The 13,213-nt window shown below is 36.8% G+C and overlaps 1 protein-coding gene across 1 annotated transcript in view; it reads left to right on the top strand.

The window, feature by feature from the left end:
- The window catches only part of LOC124795014 (sodium leak channel NALCN), a 402,332-nt gene that overhangs the window by 186,577 nt on the left and 202,542 nt on the right, over positions 1 to 13,213 (top strand). Inside the window, exon 10 of the mRNA XM_047258779.1 lies at positions 4,509 to 4,676. Coding sequence (XP_047114735.1) covers positions 4,509 to 4,676 — 168 coding nt within the window. The remainder of the gene's footprint in view (positions 1 to 4,508; positions 4,677 to 13,213) is intronic.

Genomic DNA, 13,213 nt, shown 5'->3' on the forward strand with positions numbered 1-13,213 from the left:
TTCCTCTATGATTTTTACCCTCCACACTGCCCTCCAGTACTAAATTGGTGATCCCTTGATGCCTCAGAACGTGTCCTACCAACTGATCCCTTCTTCTAGTCAAATTGTGCGACAAACTCCTCTTCTCCCCAATTATATTCAATACCTCCTCATTAGTTATGTGATCTACCCATCTAATTTTCAGCATTCTTCTGTAACACCACATTTCAAAAGCTTCTATTCTCTTCTTGTCCAAACTATTTATCGTCCACATTTCACTTCCATACATGGCTACACTCCATACAAATACTTTCAGAAACGACTTCCTGACACTTAAATCTATACTCAATGTTAACAAATTTCTCTTCCTTCCTGACACTTAAATCTGTACTCGATGTTAACAAATTTATCTTCTTCAGAAACGCTTTCCTTGTCATTGCCAGTCTACATTTTATATCCTCTCTACTTCAACCATCATCAGTTATTTTGCTCCCCAAATAGCAAAACTCCTTTACTACTTTAAGTGTCTCATTTCCTAATCTAATTCCCTCAGCATCACCTCACTTAATTCGACTACATTCCATTATCCTCGTTTTGCTTTTGTTGATGTTCATCTTATACCCTCCTTTCAAGACATTGTCCATTCCATTCAACTGCTCTTCCAAGTCCTTTGCTGTCTCTGACAGAATTACAGTGTCATTGGTGAACCTCAAAGGTTTTATTTCTTCTCCATGGATTTTAATACCTACTCCAAACTTTTCTTTTGTTTCCTTTACTGCTTGCTCAATATACAGATTGAATAGCATCAGGGAGAGGATACAACCCTGTCTCACTCCCTTCCCAACCACTGCTTCCCTTTCATGTCCCTTGACTCTTATAACTGCCATCTGCTTTCTGTACAAATTGTTAATAGCCTTTCGCTCCCTGTATTTTACCCCTGCCACCTTCAGAATTTGAAAGAGAGTATTCCAGTCAACATTGTCAAAAGCTTTCTCTAAGTTTACAAGTGCTAGAAATGTAGGTTTGCCTTTTCTTAATCTTTCTTCTAAGCTAAGTCATAGGGTCAGTATTGTCTCATGTGAGTACAGTAGCACAAGTAATTGGTGAAAGGAAGATGAAAGCTATGGTGTTTGCAAATGATCTGATGATTTGGGGAATAAGGAGAAGGAAGTACAAGAACAGTTGGACATATGGGAACAAACAGTACAAGAATATGGGATGAAATTTAGTATAAGTGAGATGATTATCACAACAAGAAAGAAGGAGAGAGGTACAACGGCAATAACAATTGGTGGGGAACGATTGAGGAGAGTGGAGAGTTTCAAGTACCTAGGAAGCCTGATACAGGAAGATGGAAAAAAAACGACAGGGAAATAACCGAGGGGTGGAGAAAAGCAGAAGCAATTTGGAAGAGTGTCAGAAGCCTGATGTGGAACAAGGGTGTACTCCAAATCAGTAAAAAGTTTATATACCAGTCTTACTATGTCCCAATCCTGACATATGCATCAGAAACCTGGGTTATGAAAGTATGAGAGAAAAGCAAAGTACAAGCTAGTGAGATGAAATTCTTGAGAAACAGTATTGAAGTGACAAAGATAGACATATTAAGAAAAGAGAGGATCAGAGAGTTAATGAAGGTGGAACCACTGCAGGAGGAGATAGAGAAATCAAGGCTGAGATGGTATGGACATGTTAAGAGAATGGAGGAGAAGAGGATACCCAGGAGGATACATGAGATGAAACTAGAAGGAACCAGACCAAGAGGAAGACCGGAAGAGAAATGGCTGAAAGGAGTAGAGGAATGCATCCAGAAGAAAGGAGAAGACTGGACCAAGGTGAAGACGGAGAGATGGTGGCAAGACAGAAGATGATGGAGAGGCCCATGTTCCATACAGACCCAGCCAGAGACTGGAAACTGTCCAAGATGATGATGATGATGACTCATCTTGTACCCATCTTTTGTTTTTTAGTCTGCTCTATATCACCTCTAGACTGCACAAGATACCAGTATATTATCTTTTACCTCCTACACTCCCTCCCTCTGATGCTTGTCCCCTACATCTTTGTTCCCTTCATCATCACAACAGGTGGATCTCTCCCATCCAAGGGTCTGAGTGACCTGCTGCTCTTTGGTAATCTTCCCAAATCTAACCCTCTTACCTCCGTGATGAAGGAACTAATAGTTCCGTAAGCTACAATTAGTCTGTTCTTTTTAAAATGTACCAAAAGTAGTGAAATTTTACCTGTTGAAGGTAAGTACTGACCAGCCATTCTGTCTCTCTGTCATTGTAAATACTAGGATAAAACACACTTATTCTTGTCATAATTATAAATATATTTTCAGTGTGAAACTATTAAGTCCTTCTATTACAGTGCTTGCAGAATAAATTATTAGAATGACCTACCTTCTTGCAATAACATGTTTTTTGTTGTATAAAACCGTGAATATGTAGATACTCTACACTCTCTATATGAAAATCTTCAGCAAGGTGGCTGAAAATGAAATTCATTGACCATTGCCGAATACTTTCGATTCACTACCAACTGCAGCTAGTTGCTAACACAAGAGTTAGTGCAAATAATATGTCAATAAAGATGATGATATCAAATCCAATTACACATAAGTCTAGTGTAGAGAAGCAACTTAAAGATTTGAAAACAAATAAATCATCGGGTCCGGATGGCATCCTAGTTCGATTTTACAAAGAGCACTCTACGGCGTTGGCTCCTTACCTAGCTTGCATTTATCGTGAATCTCTCACCCAGCACAAAGTCCCAGGTGACTGGAGAAAAGCCCAGGTGGCACCATTATATAAGAAAGGTAAAAGAATGGGCCTGCAGAATCCTTGAACACATTCTCAGTCTGAATATAATAAACTTTCTTGAGGCTAAGCAGCTTATGTCCGTGAATCAGCATGGCTTTAGAAAGCATCGCTCATGTGAAACTCAGCTTGCCATTTTCTCATGATATACTGAGAACTGTGGATGAAGGGCAACAGGCAGATTCAGTATTTCTAGATTTCTGGAAAGAATTTGACACAGTGCCCCATTGCAGGCTGTTAATGAAGGTATGAGCATATGGAATAAGTTCACAGATATGTGTGTGGCTTGAAGACTTCCAAAGTAATAGGAGTGCCCCAGGGAAGTGTGATAGGACTGCTGTTGTTCTCTGTATGCATAAGTGATTTGGCAGAGAGAATATGCAGCAATCTGCATTCGTTTGTTGATGATGCCATGTTGTATGATAATGTATCAAAGTTGAGTGACTATATGAAGATACAAGATGACAGACAAAATTTACAGTTGGTGTGATGAATGACACCTAGCCCTAAATGTGGAAAAATGTAAGTTAATGCTGATACGTAGGAAGAACAAACCTGTAATGTTTGGATACAGTATTACTAGTGTCCAGCTTGACACAGTCCAGTTGTTTAAATGTCTGGGCATAACAGTGCAAAGCAATATAAGGTGGAAAGAGCAACTATAAATTGAGGCAGGGAAAGCAAATGGCCAACTTCAGTTTATTGGGAGAATTTTAGGAAAGAGTGGTTCACTTGTAAAGGAGACCACATATAGGACACTGGTGTGACCTATTATTGAGTACTGCTTGAGTGTTTGGGGTCCGTACCAGGTCGGATTGAAGGAAGATATCAAAGCAGTTCAGAGGAATGCCACTAGATTTGTTACCGGTAGATTTGAACAAAACATATGTGTTAGGGAGATGCTTCGGGAACTCGAACGAGAAGCCCTGGCGGGAAGGCAGCTTTCTTTCTGGGAAACACTGTTAAGAAAATTTAGAGAACTTCCATTTGAAGCTGACTGCCAAATAATTCTACTCCCACCAACATACAACATGTGTAAGGATCACGAAGATAAGATATGATAAATTAGGGATGATACAGATCATTGTTTTTCCTTCGCTCTATTTGCGAGTGGAACAGGAGGGGAAATGATAAGTAGTAGTACAGAGTACCCTCCACCATGCACTTTACGGTGGCTTGCAGAGTATCTGAGTAGATGTAGATGACATTTCAGCTATCATTAACAATGAATGTTGCATTTGCTTTCATAGATACAGATGTTGAAATGCAGTGTTGTTTGCTATTTAATATTGATAGTGACCACAAAATGGTTAACATTGTTGATGTCAACCAGTTTTCATTGATTCAGCTATACCAATTGCCACTGTGCTGAGAGTCTTCTTCGAGGGTGCTAATAGCAAATGCTGTAGCACATAAAGAAAGTTTATAACAACTGGATTTATTGATGCATTGCACAGTCCTGGAACTCTTTCTTCAAACTGGAATCTTTGGAATATGATGTTTGGATGGTAGTTGTTCCACAGCTGAAACTTCATCACCTGACCTATCCTTGTCTGCAAATATTTGTTTTGTTCAAGCTGTAATTTTGTAGAAGCAAGGCATACGGCAGGCTATAGGACTACTAACTGATCACTGCAATAGTGCAATTTAATTTCATTTGTTATCTGTTATCATCAGTCAGCTTTAATTGTTTTGTTTTCTTTACAGGTTGCTTTTACATTGTTTCTTGACTTGGAAACACTGTTTAAGATTTGGTGTCTTGGTTTGCGTGGATATTACAAACATTCCATTCATAAATTTGAGCTCCTGCTTGCCATTGGAACAACTCTTCATGTAATTCCAGCCCTCTATCTTTCTGGTCTGACATACTTCCAGGTATGTTGTTTTTTACTGAGTTTTATTATTTTATGTACATGGTTAAGAGTTTATGAAGCATATTATCTGTAACTTGTTGACAGTTCCAGGAACAGAATAATATCCGTGCAATGATTTTTTTATCTAAGATCTGCACAATCCACATTTTGCTGAATAAGAATGTTTTTGCAGTTGCTGAAGTTAATTTCATGCAAGACCAGACTCTTGGCTCCTACTGGACAATCTCTTGCATAACACTATGGTTCAAGTCAATTGATGATGAAATATTAGTGACAGTTAATAGGTTAAATGCTTGATTAGTTCAAAATTCAATTCCAGCATTTCTCTCTTTTGGTATACACCATCTGGTCAAAAGCATTATTAGTGGACAATAATATGGGGTGAGTCCATCCTTCATCTTTATGATGGTCTGAACTCTACTGGAGATATTTCCAGTCATGTGTTGAATGTCTGTGGTGGAATGGGAGTCAGGAAAGTTACTATCCACAAATCAGTGCCTCACAGCTGCTGCTGTGTGACAGGGTGCATTGTCATGCTGATACAATCAATCATCATCACCTTTACAGTACATAATGTTGTAAATACTTCCATGTTTATCATTTTCTTAAGTACAGGAGGATGACACACTCTAACCATAAAAAAACCTCTGTACCACAAAGCTGCTTCCTCCATACTTCACTGATGGCATTACAAATGATGGGAGGTAACATTTTCAAGGCATTTGTCAAATGCAAATCTTTCCATCAGATTACCACAGGGCATATCATAATTCATCATTCCAAATCAGTTGTTTCCCATCATTCACTGTCAAGTGGCATCACTATTTACATCACCTCAACTATCAGTTAGCATTGACTGTAGAAATGTGTGGCTTATGAGGAACTACTTGATCACTGTATCCCATTCTTCTTATCTTACTATACACATTGTGCTAGCTGGAGTGCTGTTAGCACTTTGGAACTCACAAGTGATTCCTTCCACTGATTTCATGCAATTTTTTACAACCACCATCCCTGTCTCTCAGTACCTGAGGGCTGCCTGACCTTGGTTTGGGTGTGGCTTTTCGTTTGCATTCAGTCACACCACCAACAAGCACCTTGGGTGCCTTTAGAAGAGATGAAATTTCCCTAATGGATTTGGTACTCAGGTGACATCTGATGACTAGTCCATGTCTGAAGTCACTGAGCTCTCCTGTCTGACACATTCTGCTGGTATTGTACTTTACTGACAACACACAACTCCCTGCCTCCCTTCACTCTGGCAGGTCTGCCTCTTGTGACATCTAGTGGTCTGCTCCGTATTATATAGTTATGTCTGGATACTTTTGGTCAGAATGGACATGTTTAACAAGACAATAAATGGAATTCCAGTAACCTGAATCACTTCTTACAAGAGGCATTGTTAGACTAACTGTATCCATGCAAAACTTAAGCTAGCTGCTTTCAACAGGATAAGAGACAAGCTGATTACAAACTCAAACTTTATCTTAACACTTTGTCGTCCAAACAATTTGTACAAATTTATTTGCTTGGCACCGGCAGCACTAATTCAGATTATTTGGCTTGTCACCAGCTGTTCTTGACATTGTCAGGAGATTATAAATTGTTAAGTTTTACTAATCTCATCCTTAGTTCTCAACCCTGTTCCCCTATTTTCATGAAATTTTGAAGATATACATACATAAATAAATACAAAATTTGTTTTTTTCATATATTTGTTTGTTTGCATTGTCTTTGGTAGTTAGTATTTCTCTTTCATGTGATATGCAGCAAAACAGTCTCCAAGATGTAACACAACTCCACAAGACTTGCACATTAAGTTTGTTCTTCTTCTTCTTTTGTTTTTGGAACATACATGGCAGTTTCTTCGTTTTCATTTATTCGTTTCGAATATAAGTATTAGGTGGTGTTGCTTTACGTGACCGGGAATTCTGTCAAATGGATCTATGTAGTGGCAACCTCCAAGTTTTCCTCAAAAGCAAGTACATGGTCTTTTATTCTCATATCAGATACTTTCAATAAAAATATCATGAAATTGGAGACTCTTGGGTTATGTATTGAAATACTAATATGTATGGAATGCCTTAAATAGTGCACAATTAAAGAGGTACATGCAAACCTTTTTTGACCAGTTTATAGTTTTTCTGTATACAGGGTAATAACTCTAATATTTGTCTGCCCGATCCACTCCTTTCATGAATTTGTTGTAGTCTAATACACTTTCAGGTTTTTTTTATTGTGTAATTGGTTTTTCTGTATTTTCTTTGAGTGTCAGTAAAAGTGACATTATGTATTGTAGAGATCATTCATATCATTTTAATTTTCAGAGCTCTCCATACCTGTGTGAGTACTTCACCTTTCCGTTGATGACAAGCTTCAAACACATTGACTTTTGTGCAATTTAATTTTTCCAGAAATCCTCTATTTTGCCATATCATTCCACAAACTCGAATTCTCTTTTCAAGTAACTGCTCTGCAAGTTTTACATTGTTATAATAATTATCCATGTAGAGGTGATGCCACTTTCCATAAGAAGGTATCAATAGTTCCATTACTGTTTTTGATAAAGGCTGCCCAGCACTGGAATATATCCTGAATGAGGAAATGCATCCTGTACTCGAATCACACAGCAATCAAATGAGTATGCCATGTTTGGTAACTTTCGACGGATTGTAAACTTTACAATTTAACCGTTCATGTCACAGTATCATTCCTTCATCAATTGAGTGTTTTGACTTAGATTAAAAGTTTCTTTAAAGTTTTTGGAAAAATAATCAGTTACAAATTGCACATTGAAAAGCCAGTCGGCATTATCTTTTTTATTGTTGGAAAAATGTAAAAATGATAATATTTGTCAGAATCAGTTGCGGGACATCGTTTTGCGATATATCAATGTGTCTATCAACAGATTTGTTGACCAATAATCATCGATCCTTGCTTTTTTTACAATTCCCATAAGGATAGCAAGCCCAAACCATTTTCTAAGTTCGGGTTCCATAATGTCAACAAACTTGGCATTTTTTTTTTTATCCAGTTTCCTTCTGTTGCAATTTTGACTGTAGTACTTGTTGGTTTCATTGCTAATATATTCAAATAGATCGTTCCCAATATAGAATTATATATTGGGAATGATATATATATATATATATATATATATATATATATATATATATATATATATATATATATATATATATATATATAAAAAAATAGAGGGAAACATTCCACGTGGGAAAAATATATCTAAAAACAAAGATGATGTGAGTTACCAAACGAAAGCGCTGGCATGTTGATAGACACACAAACAAACACAAACATACACATAAAATTCAAGCTTTCACAACCAACGGTTGCTTCATCGGAAAGAGGGAAGGAGAGGGAAAGACAAAAGGATGTGGGTTTTAAGGGAGAGGGTAAGGAGTCATTCCAATCCCAGGAGCGGAAAGACTTACCTTAGGGGGAAAAAAGGGGTATACACTCGCACACACACACACATACATACATCCGCACATACACGGACACAAGCGGACAAATATATATACATCCTTGACACTCTGTGTATCTTTGGGAAATATGTTTGAACCCAGAGATCCACCAAATTTATTTTTAGTCCTCGGTAAACCAAAATCTGACCACTGCACACTGTTTTCTTCATCTGATTCTTCTGAATCAGTTGGCAACTGTAGCGTTTGCTGAATTCTTCTTGGACATATTTCACTATTTTCCGACAATTCAGCTTCACTTTCATTTTTTGATATCCAGTGTCTTCTTCCCAATCAGCCAAGTCATCTGGAACCTCAGACAAGACGTCCATGCATTCATTGCAAATAATCATATTGTCTCTTTTCTCTACCATGATGAAAGGGCACAAGTACTTATAAAAACAAAAAACTGGTTGGCGTGCATAATTTATTGTTACCTACACAAAACACCAACAGAATGCAAAAGATACTAAAGTGCTGTCGTCGGCCACTAAGCAGTACTATGCTCACAGTACCATTGTGGTGTCGCTAGCCATTGACCGCTATTTCACACACAGCATCGCTGTGGTGTCGCCGGCCACTGAGCAATACTATGTATGCGACACCACTGTGGTGTCACCAGCCACTGAGTGATACTATGCACACAACATCACTGTGGTGTTGCCAGCCATTGACCGCTATTTTGTGCACAACACCACTGTGCTGTCGCCGGCCGTTGACTGCTGTTTCATGCACTACACCACTGTGGTGTCACCGGACGGCTTAGTGTTAATAGACAACACTTGAAACATAAACCTGATTTATCATATCCAGGCATATGTAACACATCTTTGGAGAACAGCGACAAAACTTAAAACATAACATAATAGACTTTAAAAATCATGGAAACTGGCTGTTTTGGAAATGCCTTAGATATTAGAGTGGCAGTCCTTTCAGTGTTGTTTCCAGCAGTTACATACTACAATCCATTCTCAGTCACAAATAATGGCAGAATATTAACACCAATTTGACTTGTGCAGTAAGAGCTGTATCATAGACATTACCAGTTAAATGACTACTTTTATTGTCCATTATCAACCCTCAGTATCTCTGTAGCATCACAGAAGGAGTGAAGTAAATGTGGGATGAGTCCAACAATGCTAAATATATCAAGTCTGCAGGTGGAAAGCTTGAGTTTGATTGAAATCAAGACAAAATGCTTGAAGCTAGAACACACTGTTGTCAAAAAACTTGATAACTCTTGGTTTGGTGATAGGACTTCTAAACACACAGAAAACCAGGCCTAATCTCAGAACTGGTTAAACAACCACGTAATTTGTATGTGGGTGTACCCACATGCAGGGATTGCATGTTGAAAGGCAACAACCAAATTGTGGCCAAAGCCCACTAAACCATCCATTTAAAAGCTTACAGTGCAACATAATTTGTGGGATTTAAGTAGCTGTTTCATCGCTTTTGCCATTCAGAGTCCTCTTGTGATAGTCAATAATTTCTTACAGTTTACTACTTTAAATTCTTTTCTTTCTCCTTTATCAGTTGCTCATTCAACTACATTATTTCTTTCAGTCATAGTAGTAGAATACACAGAATACCAGTAACTCCCCCTTCCCATCCTCACCACAGATTCTGTAAAGTTGAATTCAGACATATAAAATGTCATACTTCCTCAATTATGTGTTGTACAATGATATAATTTTGCCGGTACATTCAGTGCTATATGAAGATACTGCTTCCAAAATGAATTGCAAAAAAATTATTAGTATAGAAGTAATAAATTAAAATTTCATACCTGATGCTGAAGTTTTACTGCATGAACAGCAGAAATTCAATAAGTGATAAACTCTTTTTCCTGTCATTATTCTGTGGGAGCATCAGAGAAAAAAGTTTTGAAAAAGTTCTTGAATTTTCCTGTTTTACTTCACAGTATTTGTAGGGACTATACAGGGGAAACAAACTTGAATACAATATTACAAAAAATGAAGTAAATGAATGTCAGATGACAGATACGATACTTCAAGAAGAACCTGACAGAGCTCAGAAAGACTTACATCAAAACAAGTTACCAGGAGTAGGTGACATTCCCTCAGAATTATTAAGATCTTTGGGAAGCCAGTCATGATGAAATTATTTTACTTTGTATACAATATATATCAGACAAGTGAAATACCCACAGACATCAAGAATGATGTTATAATTCATATTCCAAAGAAGGCAAGTGCTGTTAGCTGTATCACCCAATTATCAGTTTAATAAGTCATGGTTACAAAATACTTACTTAAATTATTTACAGAATAATGGAAAAACTAACAGAAGCTGGCCTATTGGAAGGGGTACCAGAGAAATGCAGGGATATGCAAGGCCATACTGACCCTACATCTTATTTTATAAGTTAAACTGAACAAAAGCAAGCCTGTGTTTAAAGCATTTGTATTTTTAGAAGAATCTATTGATTTTGATTGGAATACACTATTTAAAATTATAAATGGATAAAATACAGGGAGCAAAAAGTTATCTACGACTTTTACAGGAACGAGTACTGCAGTTAAAAGATCCAGACCAAAGGGATTGAAAGGGAAACAGTAGTTGAAAAGGGAGTGAGACAGGGCTGTGGCCTACCTCTGATGTTATTTAATCTGCACTATGAGCAAGCAGTAAAGGAAATGAAGGGAATTTTGGAAAGGGAATTAAAATTAAGGGAGAAGAAATAACAATTTTGAGGTTTGTCAGTGAAATGATAATCACAGAAATACACATAAACTTCCAAATCCGATGATCACTTTATTAAAACTTTTATTCAGATTATCAGTTTTGGCAAACTATATTGCCATCTTTGAATCTTAAGCACTATACTTCAAAGAATTTCCTCCACTTGTACAATAATTTATGTCACATAATAGACAGACAGTCCAAGAAGACGCATTGCATAGTATATTGGCACATCAAAAGGAAAACAATCATTGTATAAAATATCGTACATAGTGCACTAGCTCATGCTAGCCTAAAAACTACGTAGACATGAGTCAGTATGCAGTTTTTAGGCATACACACTCTTGTCTATGCAGTTTTTAAGCTAGCATGAGCATGTGTAATTGGTGCACTGTGTTTGATATTTTGTATAATGACTGTTTTACGTATGCTATGGTGTGCACGTTTTTGGGATGTTTATTTATTATGTCAAACAAATTATTGTACACGTGAATGAGAGTCTTTGAAGTGTAGTGCATAAGATCTGAAGAGAGCAACATAATTTACCAAAACTGGTAATCTAAATAAATGCTGCTCTAAAGTGATCATGGTGTTTTGAAATTTTCTATCCCTACTTCTATTTTCGTATCAATCTAAATTGCCCCCAGAGTGGAGAAATGGTAATTTTCTCCTTAACTTGGGAGAGACATTGAATGGAATGTAAAATATCTTGTAAAGATATTAGAAGATGAACATTAACAAAGTAAATCAAGGGTAATGGAATGTAGTTGAATTAAATTTGCTTATGCTGGTATCATTAGAATAGGAAATGAGACACTAAAAATAGTCAGTAAGTTGGGGCATTTGGGCAGCAAAATAATTGACAACGGCCAAAGTAGAGAGGATATAAACTGCAGACTGACAGCAACAAAAAAAACATTTCTGGAAAGAAATATGTGTCAACACTTAATATAAATTTAAGCATTAGGAAGTCTTTTCTGAAGGTATTTGTAAGACAGTGAAATGTGACCAATAACCAGTTCAGACAAGAAGAAAATAGAAGCTTTCAAAATGTGGTTCTACAGAAGAATATTGAAAATTAGATGGGAAGATCAAATAACTAATGAAGATATACTGAATCAAATTGGGGGTAAAAGGAATGTATGATACAACTTGACTAAAATAAGGGATTGGTTGATAGGACACATCCTGAGGCATGAAGGAATTGTCAATTTGGTTTTGAAAAGAGAAAGGTGGGGGAGGGGGGGGGGGGGGGGGGAGATATTAAGGGTAACCAGGTGGCAGTGCAGCACTGACCAGCGAGGTCTAGCAACCACTGGCGAGCCAGAATGAACAAGACACTCTTTGCCTGCTTTTGGCACAGTGGTTGACAATGCACTATGTTGACAGAATTGGGGCAAACATCTTGCAATCTTTCTCGGACAATTTTACGAAAACTATTCATTTAAAAAATTGATTGCCTCCAATCTCAAAAAAATGGATTCAATTGCAATCGCAAGCATGCAAGAATGAAATATTGATAAAATACCTGATATCTTTTAACCCATTTGAGTTGTTGAAACGAAAGTGTGGCAAACGACAGCACACAAATAGGAGAGTATTTTACCATGTGGTTAACATATGGAACTTTCTTATCTAAACTGATATAGCAGAAATTATAGTTTTTATTTAATTTTTTCCAATCTGGTACTGTAATTTTTTTAAAGTCAATGATAACTATCAAAAATAGAATTTGCTAGTACAAAAATAACCTGAAATTTATTCTCTTCTCTTACTGCAGAATGACACAATGAGTTTTTCCATATGTATTGACCTCCCTGGTTACTTATTTCTTGTTTAATAAGACACACTGTTTCAATATTCTGTCTCAGTAGTTATTGCAATTTATACTATGTTTTGCCAAAAGAAGCAAAATTAAACCTGTCAGCAAGGAGAAATTATTTATTTATTCATGTCAGAAGTACCAGGACACAGACTGTGCTGATTTAAAAATATACATATTTGTATACAAGAATAATTCAAAGACATATAAACATAATAAAATGAACATATAGGGAAAAAGAGTAAGAAATCAAATATAATACACACAATAGTAAGAAATCAATATCAAAGGAAGGAGAAATGCAACCGTTACTCATTATTGATAATACTTCTTCAAATGAGAAATGGTTAACAGTTCCGACAAAAGCAAATCAAAAATTTTGTTGTAGTTTTGGCTACAGATTGTAACCTCATCATATTTTTAATTGTGAATGACTGTGATGGAAACTTATCACAGAGTTTTCCCTGTTCTTGAGCTGAGAAATATGAGAATAATTTGCAGCAAATTTGTATCATATTTCTGTTCCTG

Source organism: Schistocerca piceifrons, chromosome 1, assembly GCF_021461385.2.
Source record: "Schistocerca piceifrons isolate TAMUIC-IGC-003096 chromosome 1, iqSchPice1.1, whole genome shotgun sequence".
NCBI lineage: Eukaryota > Metazoa > Arthropoda > Insecta > Orthoptera > Acrididae > Schistocerca > Schistocerca piceifrons.